Source organism: Benincasa hispida, chromosome 11, assembly GCF_009727055.1.
Source record: "Benincasa hispida cultivar B227 chromosome 11, ASM972705v1, whole genome shotgun sequence".
Taxonomy (NCBI): Eukaryota; Viridiplantae; Streptophyta; class Magnoliopsida; order Cucurbitales; family Cucurbitaceae; genus Benincasa; species Benincasa hispida.
Genome location: NC_052359.1, coordinates 49,656,436 through 49,669,678, shown reverse-complemented (window position 1 = coordinate 49,669,678; position 13,243 = coordinate 49,656,436). Strand labels below are relative to the sequence as shown.

The window sequence follows — 13,243 nt, the reverse complement described above, 5'->3', positions numbered from 1 at the left end:
AAAATATGAGGTAGAAAAATAACATAACGGTTTAGGGCCTCTAATTAAATAATAATTTATATGGGGTTCCTCCTCGTGAGTGTGTGCTTGCAGGCTCTCTGAAGTCTTAAGGAACCCCTCCTATCACAGTCCTACAGTACGTGGGGGCCTAATGCCTGTCTAATCATTTTTAAATATCTTTATATATTATCTTTCAATTTCATATATAAAAGAACATGCTTTTTGTTACTGGAGTATTAGCTTAAACTATGGATTGATTAAACAAATAATATGGTAGAAATGTCCAGAAATTGAACACTTAAAGTTCAAAATTATATATATATATATATATATATATATATATATATATATTAAGAAAACGTCAACTTGCTTTTAAAGCAACAAAGGTAGCTTTAATTTTAAATAAAATAAATGTATGGATGAATGAAGTAAAAGAAAAAAAAAATGCATGCGAACAAGGGCGGTGACGAAGAGAAAATGACAGGCAAGAGCAGGATCAGCACAGTCATCTAGGTAGGGACGTTCAAATAACCCGACAACCCGAATAAGAACTATTCGACCCAAAATATAAGGATTACATTGGATTAGTTTTGTTTTTAAGTTAGATTTGGTTGAACTTTTTTTATTTTTATTGGATCGTGGGTTGGCTAAAAAAAATCGGGTTGACCCAATCCAACCCGAATTTTATATATATAAATGAAAGGTATTATGTATATTTCTCTTTAAAATTTGATTACTCTGTATTGATTAATTTGTGAATTTTAAATATTTTTCTTTTAAAATTATTATGATATTTGTCTTTATTTAAAGTTTGCAATAAATATCCTAGATATTTTGTATTTAACGTTTGAATTTTATGATATTTTAGTTAGTAATAATACGTTGTATATAAATTTACATAATTTTAATTAAAAAGAAAAAATAAGTTATAACCCGACAACCCAACCTAACCCAATCCGAATTTTAGAAACTTTATTTGGGTTCTTTAAGTTGTAACCAACATGAATTTTCGGATTGATCCAAAAAACACCACCAACTCGATCCAACCCAACCCATGTACACGCAGAATCAGCGAGTGTCGTGAATAATGGGATTGGATTGGCTGTGAGGGTCGAGATGGGGAGGTAGCAGGTCACTGTATTATTAATTTCTGTCAACATTCCTATTTTTATTGATATTATCGGTTGGATGAATCAATATTTCTACAATATCATGAAAAATCTATGAAACCTAATTAGTATGGTCTTTCTCCCAAGAGATTGGAGGTTTGATCTCTGCCAGTAATTATCATAACAAAAGAGAAAAAAAAAAGAAACTATTTACATAAAATAATAAAATTTTAATAAAAGTTTATTGGTGTTCATTAGTGATAGAGACTTATAAAAGTTTATCACTATAATAAAAACCTATCTATATTTTTTTTCTATTTCTGTAAATTGAGGTTTGACATTATTTCTGTATGTAAAATTTTTCAAAAAAAAAAAAAAAAGTATATTTGATATTTTATTTTTATTAATTTTTTATATAAATATTTATGGACAGAAGATGAATATTTTATCTATGTTTTCTATAGACATAAATAAAATTAAGACTTCGAGATGTCAAAGAGTAGGTAAGTGGAGAAGGAATTGAAATCCCTGGTGGCCCCACGTCATGGCTATAAATATGGCTGCCAAAGAAAAGCTACCTAAATTGAACAGCTATTCCGGCGATTTTGCATCCGAAAATACGAAGGTAAATGGTCGGAGAGCGGCGGCATAGAAGGTGCGTGCCGATCAGGATGGAGAAGCAGGGCACGTGCATTACTCACTCATCTAGCGACGCCACATGGCCACTGCCGAGTGGGTTGTTCATGTGCCCGTCTTCCCCATCCTGACCACTGCAAACCTTGTTATTGTATGTCCAATTCACCCACCTTTCTCTTCATTTCTTTTCAGGTAATTTCCTTTTTTCTTGTCCTTTATTTTTCCTTCCCCCCCCAAGATTCAAATTTAGAATGATATTATTCCATATAGGTTGTTTGTGATGAAAATTGGATCGGATGGTGGGAAATGTAGTGTAGGGGTAGATGATAATTATTAGAATTGTTGGATCCGAGAGAAGCCGTATTGTGATTCTTCAATTAGATTCAGAGTCAAAGTGATGAGTCCAATTCGTTGACTAATCTTCAATTTATCCACGTCTTGTCGTATCCTATTTAGAAATTAATCATATATACTTCCAACAGTCCCATTTTTTTAATTCAATATTTTGTTATATATATATATATATATAACAAAATATTGAATTAAAAAAATATATTATTCAGGTGTATATATAGGAAGTGTTAACAAATTGAGACGCAAGAAAATTAGTGATTGCATGTAGTTAATTATAAACGCGTAATTAATTTCATTTTTATGATAACATAAAACACCCCATCTATCAAGAAGTACAATTAATTGAATAATATTGAAAGTTCATATTTATGTCCATGTTATTTTCAAAAAAAGAAAAAAGAAATCAATAAAATAAATCTTTCATTTTTTAAAAATAAACCCAAAATGTATTAGAGATTTTAGCGAAAATTTAAAGATAAAAGAAAATAGATAGAGAAACATGAGACAAATAAATGTAAAAGATGATAGAGAAAGGTTATGAGTAAAATTTTGGCACCAATTTGAAAGGGGTATGGGATGAAGACTACTACTATACTACGACCGGCCATTTTCAAAACAATCCTCGAAAATTTGTAATATCCCAATGAAGGGAGACAAAGTGGGAGTAGATACTTGGGGTAACAAGTTTTTGCCTTCTTTACTTTGAGCTTTGGATTTGCCACGATTGCTTATATTATGACAGATCCACAAACTTCTATATTCACCCCACGACAAAATTTGACTCTTTCAGGAGGAATTCTTTCCTTTTGAAATATCTACTTTGTGATTCAAGTTAAAATTAAACATGATCTCTTTGATTTTATGAAAGTGATTTATATAAATAGGAACAGGATACAGAAATCTGACTGTATCAAATTTCAATTATGTACGATCCAACAGTTGAAAATCATAAACACGCATGGAAAAAGAGAAGGTACAAATTCTTGACGTGATACGTTTTTCTAATGAAAATAAATTCCAATTGACTTAAAACATAGGAAAGCTTCAATTACTTTCAGTCTTCTTTGAACTTATTCCACATGGGGTGCCCCTCTCGTGTAACATGTGACCTCCTTTCACTGTAGTTACTCTCACAATATTCTCCTCCTTCCATGGAGAAACTATGCAAAGAAAAATGACACTTTTTAAAGGCTAATAAAATAGAAACCTTCAAGAGTTATACTATTCATGAATTCAAGAACAATGAAGGGAGAAAAGAATGCGAAAAAATTTCAGGTACTATGAGAATATTAATACTACCTCCATTTTTTATTTGCCTAGTCAACACCAAGATTGAAAGAATTAGTTATACTAGAAAATCTTTCCAAGCAATGCACTCTTTCCCTAGAGAGAAAAAAAAAAGCAGCCAGTAGTTCAGTACGATGGCTATTGCAACTCAATAACCACAACTAGTTTCACAAAGCCTTTCTTCCTACAAGATTCAGTTAATTATAACCAATCTTCAAATCCAAACAATCATTCACAATAAGGTTTTGAATTAGTTGAAACAAGTGAAATAAATCCAATTAATTTAATCAAATCTTCCATCAATCAATCACAATGGATGTGGAATTAATCCACTTGATATCCACACAGGGACTTGCACTGAAACAGTTGTCCCAATAATAAAGCCAAAGTTCACTATATCAAAGTAAAAAGGATGAAAGCAAGAAAAAGAGAGGGCAGATGCAATTGTTAAGGTAAAAATATAAATAAAAGTAATTCTTATTTGTGATTAATCAAAAGCCTAATATTAACATTAAGTTGTATCGACATCAGATGCTAGCTTGACAAAAGTTTGAGCACAAAAAGTCAAGAATTTTGGGCAAATTCAAAAGTCTGAAGATCGCAAGGCAACTGTATGAATATTATCATTATCAAATCCTTGTGAAGATCTTTCTCTCTTCGTAGATAATGTAGTTTGACAGTTTATAGTTCTCTTTTGCTGACATTTATTTTTTTTCATGTAACGACTTGTATTCAGCCACTAGAAATAAAGACATCCCACCATCCTTGTTAGCCAACTGAGTAGGGCCTTGGAATATTAAATAGAGAAATCCTCAATAAGGTTCGTTCAAATATACATTTTAATTTCACAACAGGTTCTAACTTCCATTAGTGGAACTGGGAAGATCTTAAAAAGTAGATGGTGAGTGAGATTCAACTTGGAGCTGCCTTCAAGAGCGAGAGAGAGAGAAAGCTTCTTCTCATCATACTGGTGTCAACTAAAAAGCTTTTCAGTTCTTTTTTCTTTTCTCACCAAACAACTAAAAGCTATGTTGCATCAACTTAAGATACGGTTTCAGTGCTTTCCATGTGGGACAATTTTCAGTAATTTTTTTATACAGTTGTGTTTAAAAAAAGGATTCTGAATTGTTCAAAAAGTTACTATGCAACTATTCTTGCTATCCATGATTTGTGTCTTTCTGTCATTTCTGTGGACAACAATTATTCTAAAATTAAGGACTATTCTACACACAAAAAAAAGAAAAAAAAACTTTTGAAATACATTTTCATGGTATTTTTAAATAAGTTATTACAAAAGGCAGAGAACAGATTTATGACACTATACCTGAAGAGTACCCATCTGCTTGTACAAAAAAATTAACCTACATAGGTTTAACCTTTAAAATCCCCCATTTCAACCCACGGACTGCCTAATGAGGTAGGAGATCTAATTTACTCGACTCTGACAATAAAGTTCTAAGTCTAACTTCCTTCCGCGCATGTAGACCAAAGAAACTTTTGCTGATCTGATCTAATATCTGGACACTTTCAAAAGTTTCAATTCATTAGCAACAGGCCATTTGTTCAAGAACAATCGACGCTTTCTTGTAGACAAATACAAGGGAAACAAACAAAATCCCCTGGCCATATCAAATACAAAAAACTAGAGGTTAACTTTGTAGGCATGCAAGATCAGATAACTTTGATTATAGTTTATCTGAACTAAAATGGTAGAGCATATCCTCATCATTCCCCACCGCTGTTTCATACTAAATATATGATATATCCAATTGAAAATAACCACTACTTAGAAGATGCCAAAATTACATCCATCGCATCTGTACCAGTCGACCGTGACATAATAGCAAGTTCAAATTAGCTCGGCTTCGTAGATACATATCACTTATTAATACTTTAAAGCAGACTAATCAATTAGGATCAAATAACATCTTCATTTTCTTGCTAAGCTGGCAAAAGTTTCCACTATATGCACAGCGTCGGATTTAATAAGCCATCCTTGCAGCAGAGCAAAGTATTGTGAAAAAACTAATAATAAATAATCTGGACTGGATCATCTTTGATAAATACACACACATATATATGGGGAAAGTTAAAAAGTGCTTATGTTCCATGAAATTGAAGATTTATAATTTGGCTCGATAAAAAGTAAGCACTGATTTAAGTTTCCACTTACAGTTACACTATTAGATGTTGCCCAGGCCATGAAGTTGAAGGGTGCATTCTCTCCTTCTACCACAATACCAGCAGATAGCTCACACAAGGTCGTCCTCGCAATACCTGCCCAGCAGAGAAGCATTCTTGCGCTCTAATCAGTCTAAATAAATTTGAAGCATGATCTGTTGGTGATACAAAAATCATTGGCAATTATTAGAATTGGAGCATTGAATTTTGACTTCTAAGCTAAGCTTCCAAATAGAGTTAAAGAGATGCAACCTTTGAAGCTTCGAGATCATCCAAGGGACTAATGAATCTGAAAATTTAGATTCATCCACATATTTAATACTAGATGTATCAATTTATTTCAATGTTTTTACATTTATTGAAGTTCATGACCTCGTCAATTAGATGGAAGGTTGCGACCTTTCAATTAGTTTAAATAAGGTTGTAATCTCCACATTTTAGAACAAGCCTTTAAATTTGAATGAAATTTTCTTAAAATTTATGTTAGGTATCCAAGTCCTTGCACACAGAAAACACACAAGACCCAACCAACGACACCAAAACAGGGTAATGCGTTCTCCCTTGTGAATGACTATTATATATCAACAAATATCCCAAAGTCTCAAATGATATTACAAGCCAAACAGAGGTCACAAGTTCACACTAGCAAGAAAGACAAAAAACAAGGAAATAGAAAATGGTACTCCGACTATTCGAGAGAGCCGACTCTCCTCTATGAGTTGTTGCTCCAAAACAATCCTACCCTTCTCTTTGTTCCAAAACCCTACTAATACCCTTCAGCTAGTCCTTGCTTGAATAATTCCTTTCTTTCCCTTTTTCCTCTCATACACTTTCATAATAGGAGGTCTCACATCACCCTTTTCTGAAAATTCACCTTGTCCTCAAGGTGAACATCAAGAAATTGCCTCCTCATCACTTCGACTGGTTCCCAAGTGGTCTCAGTTTCCAATTGATTGACCCATTTGATCAACCATTCTTGGCAATTCGCCTCGGCATTCCATCTAACTCCCAACACTTGTTCTGGTTCCACCTCCCATTCAAATTCATTAGACAATTGTGGTGCTTCAACTTGCACTACGGTTTCATTAGACACTACCTTCTTTAATAGTGAAACATGGAAGACATCATGTACCGTGACTGTGGAAGAAAGCTCTAGACGATGGCCTAGAGGAAGATCAATGTGGTGGAAAGGATTGGGACTATGGCCCCATTGTCTAGAGCTTCCTTCCACAGCCATAATACATGATGTCTTTCATGTTTCACAATTAAAGAAGGTAGTGTCTAATGAAACCATAGTGCAAGCTGAAGCACCACAATTGTCTGATGAATTTGAATGGGAGGCAGAACCAGAACAAGTGTTGGGAGTTAGATGGAATGCCAAGGCGAATTACCAAGAATGGTTGATCAAATGGGTCAATCAACTGGAAACTGATGCCACCTAGGAACCAGTCAAAGTGACAAGGAGGCAATTTCTTGATGCTCACCTTGAGGACAAGATGAATTTTCAAAAAGGGGGTGATGTGAGACCTCCTATTATGAAAGTGTATGAGAGGAAAGGGGGCAAGAAGGGAATTACTCAAGCAAGAGACGACAGAGACCAGCAGCAGGGACCAGCTGAAGGGTATTAGTAGGGTTTTGGAATGAAGGGAAGGATAGGACTGTTTTAGACTATGAAGCACATATATGGATACATATACAAGATATTGATACGATAGGATACGACGATACGTCAATTTCTAAAAAACTAGAATACTGATACGTTGAAGTTACGTTTTCTTTTTCTTAAAAAAAATCTAGGATATAGATAAATTTAATATGCAAGTTAATGACAATAGTACAAAATACAATACAAACATTGAAATATAATACAAAAAACATCATCTAAGATGTTAAAGTAAAATAGTCAATGAAATGCAATAGAAAAGTGACTCGTGTTGATTAGAGAAGAAGAAGAAGATTAGAGGGAGAAGTATGAAGATAAACAAAGAACTTCGTTGAATTGTTGAAGATATTCAAGTGGGTTATATTTTGGTGGATTTTGTGGGAACTCAAATGTGAAGATGAAGGTTAGATGATTCTAGGGTTTGGTCTTTTATCTTTTTTCCCTTTTAGTTTTGACTCGAACAGTAAGCTTTTTAAATAGGCTGCATAGTTTTAGATTGGGAAAGGTTAAATGAGTTTTTTATATTTTTTTCTTTAAAAAAAGATAAGCGTAAAATAGATACGTCAAACGCGTGTCAGATATGTATCTAGGAAGTATCTGGAAGTATCGATATCTAGTACGTGTCTAATACGGATTCTTTGCCTCACATGAAGTATCTGTGTTTCATAGATTTTGGAGCAACAACTCATAGAGGAGAGTCAACTCTCTTGAATAGTCGGAGTACCATTTTCTATTTTCTCGTTTTTTGTCTTTCTTGCTAATGTGAACTTGTGACCTCTGTTTGGCTTGTAATATCATTTGAGACTTCGGGATATTTGTTGATATGTAATAGTCATTCACAGGGGAGAACGTATTACCCTATTTTGGTCTTATTTGTATCATTGGTTGGGTGTTCTTCTATTTTTTTGTGTGCAGGGACTTGGATACCTTACATAAATTCTAAAAATATTTCATTCAAATTCAAAGTCTTGTTCTAAAATGTGGAGATTACAACCTTATTTAAACCAACTGAAAGGACACTATGAAAGAACGCAACCTTTCATCTAATTGACTAGGTTCAACAACTCTTTAATTTCAAACCTTCAATAAATGTAAAAATATTAAAATAAATTGATACATCTAGTATTACATATGTGGATGAATCTAAATTTTTAGATTCATTAATCTCTTGGATGATCATGAAGATTCAAAAGTTGCATCTCTTCAACTTTATTTGGAAGCTTAGCTTAGAAGTTAAATTCAATGCTCCAATTCTAATAATCGCCAATGATTTCTTTATCAAACTCCTCTTCTTCGAGAAGATTCTTCCTCGAATCTTAGATGGCCATGTAACGCAACTTTGTAATCATCATCTCGAACTTTGAAAATAAGTTTGAAAGGCTCGTCTTCTCCAAAATTAAATGTGAAATTTCTTTGTAGAGCATTCCACCTCAGACGTCGTTGATGAAAAATTTCAAACTTGACCATCTCCCATCGTGCCTTTAATGTAGCATATAAAACACAAGGAACATAATAGGAAGGAGCGTTAGTTGGAAAACTACTCCCATGATTTTTCTCACATGAATATTTTCTTTCAGTTCCATTCTTAATCACACTCTTCTTTCTCTTTTAGTCTCTAATGTGTCATTTTTCTCTATTTTTTCCTCGTTTTTCTCTAAGGATTTAGTCATAACCTCATTCTCAATACATACTTTAAATATCTCCTTTCCTTGCTCTCTGCAACTAGAAGACCTTTTGATTCCTCTCAAACTTTGATGATCACCCTCATTCATCTTAGTGACATTACAGTTGCAATCTCTCTTTCCGACTTGTAGTGAACTCCATCATTTGGAATGGTTGATCCGTAATTGGCAAAGGACTATCTTCTTGATTTTCAATAGCTCACATGGCATAATTCTTCCTTGCTAGCTTTTGGAACTTCAACTTTTCATTCAATTGACCCTATGTAATCAATGGCTCAACTCATCCAAACTTTCTCTAAACTTCTTCCAAAAATTATAATCACTGTCGTAAGTTGCTTAATAATTTCTTCTTTGACAACAGATATCATAAGACTTCTAGTATCTCAAACTTCAACAAATCTTATAGTATTATTACAAGAATCATGCCAGAGTATTTCAATATAGTATAGAATGTGAGAAGTCACAAAATCACGAAGCTTTTTTTTAAAAAAAAACTTATGGAAAGATGCAAAAGGCAATTTCTTTTTCCAATTTTTCCAGCAAGTAAACTTAAATACGAAGGAAATGAAAGGTCACAAGAAAACAATAAGACACTTTTTTCCATTTTTTTACAAACTTTTTTGTTCCAGCAGACACAATAGTGCATGAAGTAAGAAAAATAAATGAGAAGATGAAATAATTTAAAGAAAGAAAGATGGCAATGAAAGGAAAACAAGTAAAGATGTAATCTGTTTAGAGCCAAAGCTCTAATACCAAAATGATAAAGAAACCTTCAAGAATCGGATCTAAGGACCATGTTGAAAAACAAGACCCAAAGAACTCAACCCCAACAAACCCCAAAACCTATTTGGTCTCAACCCCTAAGATAGGCTAGATAACATATTACTTAGACGATCTAATAAAGCAAAGTTTGGACAAAGGTCTACAACTCCCATCAACCCTTGATCTTCAAAGCACACCACAAACAAGACAGATCCAATCTCACTTGAATGCTCCAAATATTCATGCATTCTAACTCAAGGACACACAAGAAACAAAGCTTAAAAAGCTTGCAAGGTTTTAAACCCATCCCAAATCTTCTTTTCCAGCTCCTTCATTTTTCTCCATTTTCACTCTTTTCTTTTCTCTAATACCAAATGATAAAGGGAACTACCTCAATCACGTTTGAGAACTCCCCCTTAAACGAGGTGAACCCCCACAACAGTAATAAGAATAACCCCAATTAACTAATTGGTAAGCAACCCCAAGAAAGCTAAACAGATTTGACTTGAAAAATTTGATTAAAGATCAAGAAGAAATGAGAACTTGTTCCTAACTTCAAGATTTCAAATTCTCCACAATCTAATTGATCAAACTAGATTGAAAGTCCTAAAACATGCATTTTAAACACAAGAATACAAAGAAAACATAAAGCTTGAGAGAATAAACTCTAAGAAAATTTCGTTCAAATTCAAAGCCTTGTTCTAAAATGTGGAGATTACAACCTTATTTTAACTAATTGAAAATACACTATGAAAGGATACAACCTTTCATCTAATTAACTAGGTTCAACAACTCCTCTTTAATTTCATACATGAAACTTCAATAAATGTAAAAACATTGAAATAAATTGATATATCTAGTATTAAATATGTGGATAAATCTAAATTTCGATAAGCAAATAATTGTCAATGATTTCCTTATCAGTTGGTTTTAAAGAACTACAACAGTGTCATTCTTTGTAGTTCTTTCATTATTTTGTTTAAATAGCCAACCTTTTAGTGAGAAAACAATGAAACAATACAAGTCGACCAAGAGAGTAATCATAAAAAGACTTTTCACATAATCTAACAAGGACCAAACATCACTAAAAGGAAGATATCTCCTAATCCCTAAAGATTCTAATATTCTCCTCACCCCAAAGAACCCACAAAATAACACACAGCTTGTTAGAAAAACTCACTTCCCACGCAAAGAATCTCTTTTAAATTATGCAGGGCAATAATAGCATTTGACCGTACCTTTTCTCCTCACCTTATTGAGAGTTGGGTGAAACGAAGGCTGGTCCATTACAAAATAAAATAGAGACCAGTTCGAGCATAGCCATGAAGACTCCTATAGTTTATGGACTCCAAAATCCATGGGGTTTGAGTTTCTTCAGATGCCTACTAAATCTTCTAAAGTAGTTTCAAGGCTCTGAACAGAGGTTAGCTCACTTTCAGAACTCAGGAGCAGTATTTCCCAAGCCTTAGGACCTGGAGAAAAGTTCTTTCCTACCATTAACGTGAGTAACTCAAGTGCTTTGCCTACCATGTCCCTTTTGCACAACCAAGAAAGTATCTCACCAAAAGTTGAAATCTGAGGAGGGAAACAACTTCCTACCATTTCCTCCAATAGGACGCACGCTTCAATTACATCACCATTATGAAATAAACCATCGATCATAATCCTAAAAGTCCGCAAGTTTTCTGCCAGACCCTTTAGTTGCATTTTACTTCGAAGCTTCCTTGCCTCATCAAGTTCACCGGTTTTACACAAACTTTCCAATAGAATATTGTAAGTAATCACATTAGGTTTGCACCCCAATTCCTCCATATGCAAAATCATTTGAATCCCCGCTTCCAAATTACCTTGTTTGCACAATCCATGTATGTACACGTTGTATGTATAAATATCAGGAACTAAACCAAAGAGAAGCAATTCATCAAACAGTTCATCTGCCATCTTATAATCCCCATCCGCAATCACCCCATTCAAGACCATAGTATAACAAACAATGTCAGGCTTGAAACCATCGGCCTTCATTTTATTCAATAGATCAACAGCATCTGAACTCATCCCTCTCGTAACGAAAAACTTAATTACATTAGAATAATCCACAACAACAGGACAGAATCCTTTTTGCCTCATTTCTTCCAGAAAGCTAAGAACCACATCACTGGAGGATCTCTTTTGTTCGCACATCGATGCCAATATCAAAGAGCAGATTCGTGGATTCAGACCATACCCCTCAGTTATCATATAATTGAAAATCTCCATTGCATGCCCAACTTTATTAATTTTACATAACGCAGTAATTAGTATCCGAAAAGTGGAGTCTTCAAGCCTAATACCCATAGTCTGGCTATTCAATATGATCTCAGGAATTATTCGAAGGCCTTCGCCATTTCTACAGAGCAGGAAAAGTAAAGAATTGAGTGAGAGCGTAGAAGGAACGCACCTAAACATAGGAATTCTACGAAAAAGAGTGACGGCATCTTGAATTCTGTCCATTCGTCCGTAAACTTTGATGAGGTCGACAAAGATGTACTCTGGGGTTTGGAATTTCTCGACGCGTTCGAGGCGATCAAGAACAGGGGCAATGTGGTGGAATTGGGAGGTTCGAGCTAGGGTTTTGAGAACGAAGTGGTAGGCATTGGGGGTTGGGTGGCAGCGGTAGGCTCTGAAGGAGGTTATAAGTGCGGAAAGAAGGGAGGGTTCGTCGGAATTCGGTGGTTTCGGGGAATTTGCAGCTTGTTTTAGGATTCGCAAAGCTTCGTCCTGATCGAAGGTTCGATGCCATTTGGTTTTGTAGGGTGGAAATGGCCACTTCCTGTGTTTTCTGAGGAAATTGTTGCTCTTCTTCACAACGCTGAAGCTTGCCATTCCGTTTCCGAAGTTGATGTATAACACCCAACAAACAGGAAACAGCTCACAAAAGAAATCAATTAACCATACTAAAACTAAAAATATTAGATTAATAATTTAAGGGTTTTTTTTTTTTTTTTTCCCACGATTACAGCCACGGAGGATATCTAGATTTGATGGTACCAACCTCGAGTGAGATATTACATATCAATTATTATTAAATTTTGTACTTAAAAGACATACTCCAATATACCATAACTAGAAATAACAAATATAATAAGAAAAGTAGTTACTGAGGTTTATACCAAAATTCAAGACATTATTTGTATGTTAGAGAGTGATTTTAAAATGGATAAAATCATTTTTTTCATATTTAGAATAATTATGAAATACACTTTTAAACATTCAAAATTAATTATATTTAATTTTACATTTTAATTGCATTTTTCATAGTATCAAAATTTATTTTAAATTATTAAAATATGTTTTAAATTATTTAAAAAATGATTCTTACTATTTTATAATTATTTACAAACATGCTCATATCATTTTCCATTTGTCATACTTTATGGAGAAAAAATCAACCGATTAATATAACTATATGTGTACATGAGAAATTTTATAGTACTAAAGCATTAAGTGATGCGGCTTAGATTCACCATTTTCAAAATTTTATTAAACAACAAATATTTAGAACGTGAGAATTTAAGCCTCTAAGAGATTGT

The 13,243-nt window shown here is 33.7% G+C and overlaps 1 protein-coding gene and 1 long non-coding RNA gene across 15 annotated transcripts; one reads left to right on the top strand and one right to left on the bottom strand.

Moving 5' to 3' along the window:
- Positions 1 to 1,575: 1,575 nt before the first annotated feature.
- Positions 1,576 to 12,604, bottom strand: LOC120090097 (pentatricopeptide repeat-containing protein At2g38420, mitochondrial). 14 transcript variants are annotated; one of them, XM_039047597.1, is made up of 3 exons: positions 5,560 to 12,604; positions 3,399 to 3,482; positions 1,576 to 3,259 (listed from the first exon to the last, which is right to left on the bottom strand). In XM_039047597.1, exon 1 carries the CDS (start codon positions 12,534 to 12,536, stop codon positions 11,049 to 11,051), a length of 1,488 nt encoding a protein of 495 aa, XP_038903525.1. In that variant the 5' UTR covers positions 12,537 to 12,604; the 3' UTR covers positions 1,576 to 3,259; positions 3,399 to 3,482; positions 5,560 to 11,048. The 14 variants fall into 14 exon arrangements, with proteins under 14 accessions (XP_038903525.1, XP_038903527.1, XP_038903528.1 ...); XM_039047599.1 differs by having other exon boundaries at positions 1,576 to 3,482; positions 5,560 to 5,663; positions 10,913 to 12,604; XM_039047600.1 differs by lacking the exon at positions 3,399 to 3,482 and having other exon boundaries at positions 5,560 to 5,663; positions 10,913 to 12,604.
- Positions 3,697 to 5,682, top strand: LOC120090099. The gene is made up of 2 exons (XR_005485420.1): positions 3,697 to 3,838; positions 3,918 to 5,682. It is a non-coding gene; the product is annotated as an uncharacterized LOC120090099 (long non-coding RNA).
- Positions 12,605 to 13,243: the final 639 nt, after the last annotated feature.

Coding starts and splice junctions, on each gene's coding strand:
- LOC120090097 (XM_039047592.1), bottom strand. CDS start 12,536: ATGGCAAGCTTCAGCGTTGTGAAGAAGAGCAACAATTTCCTCAGAAAA.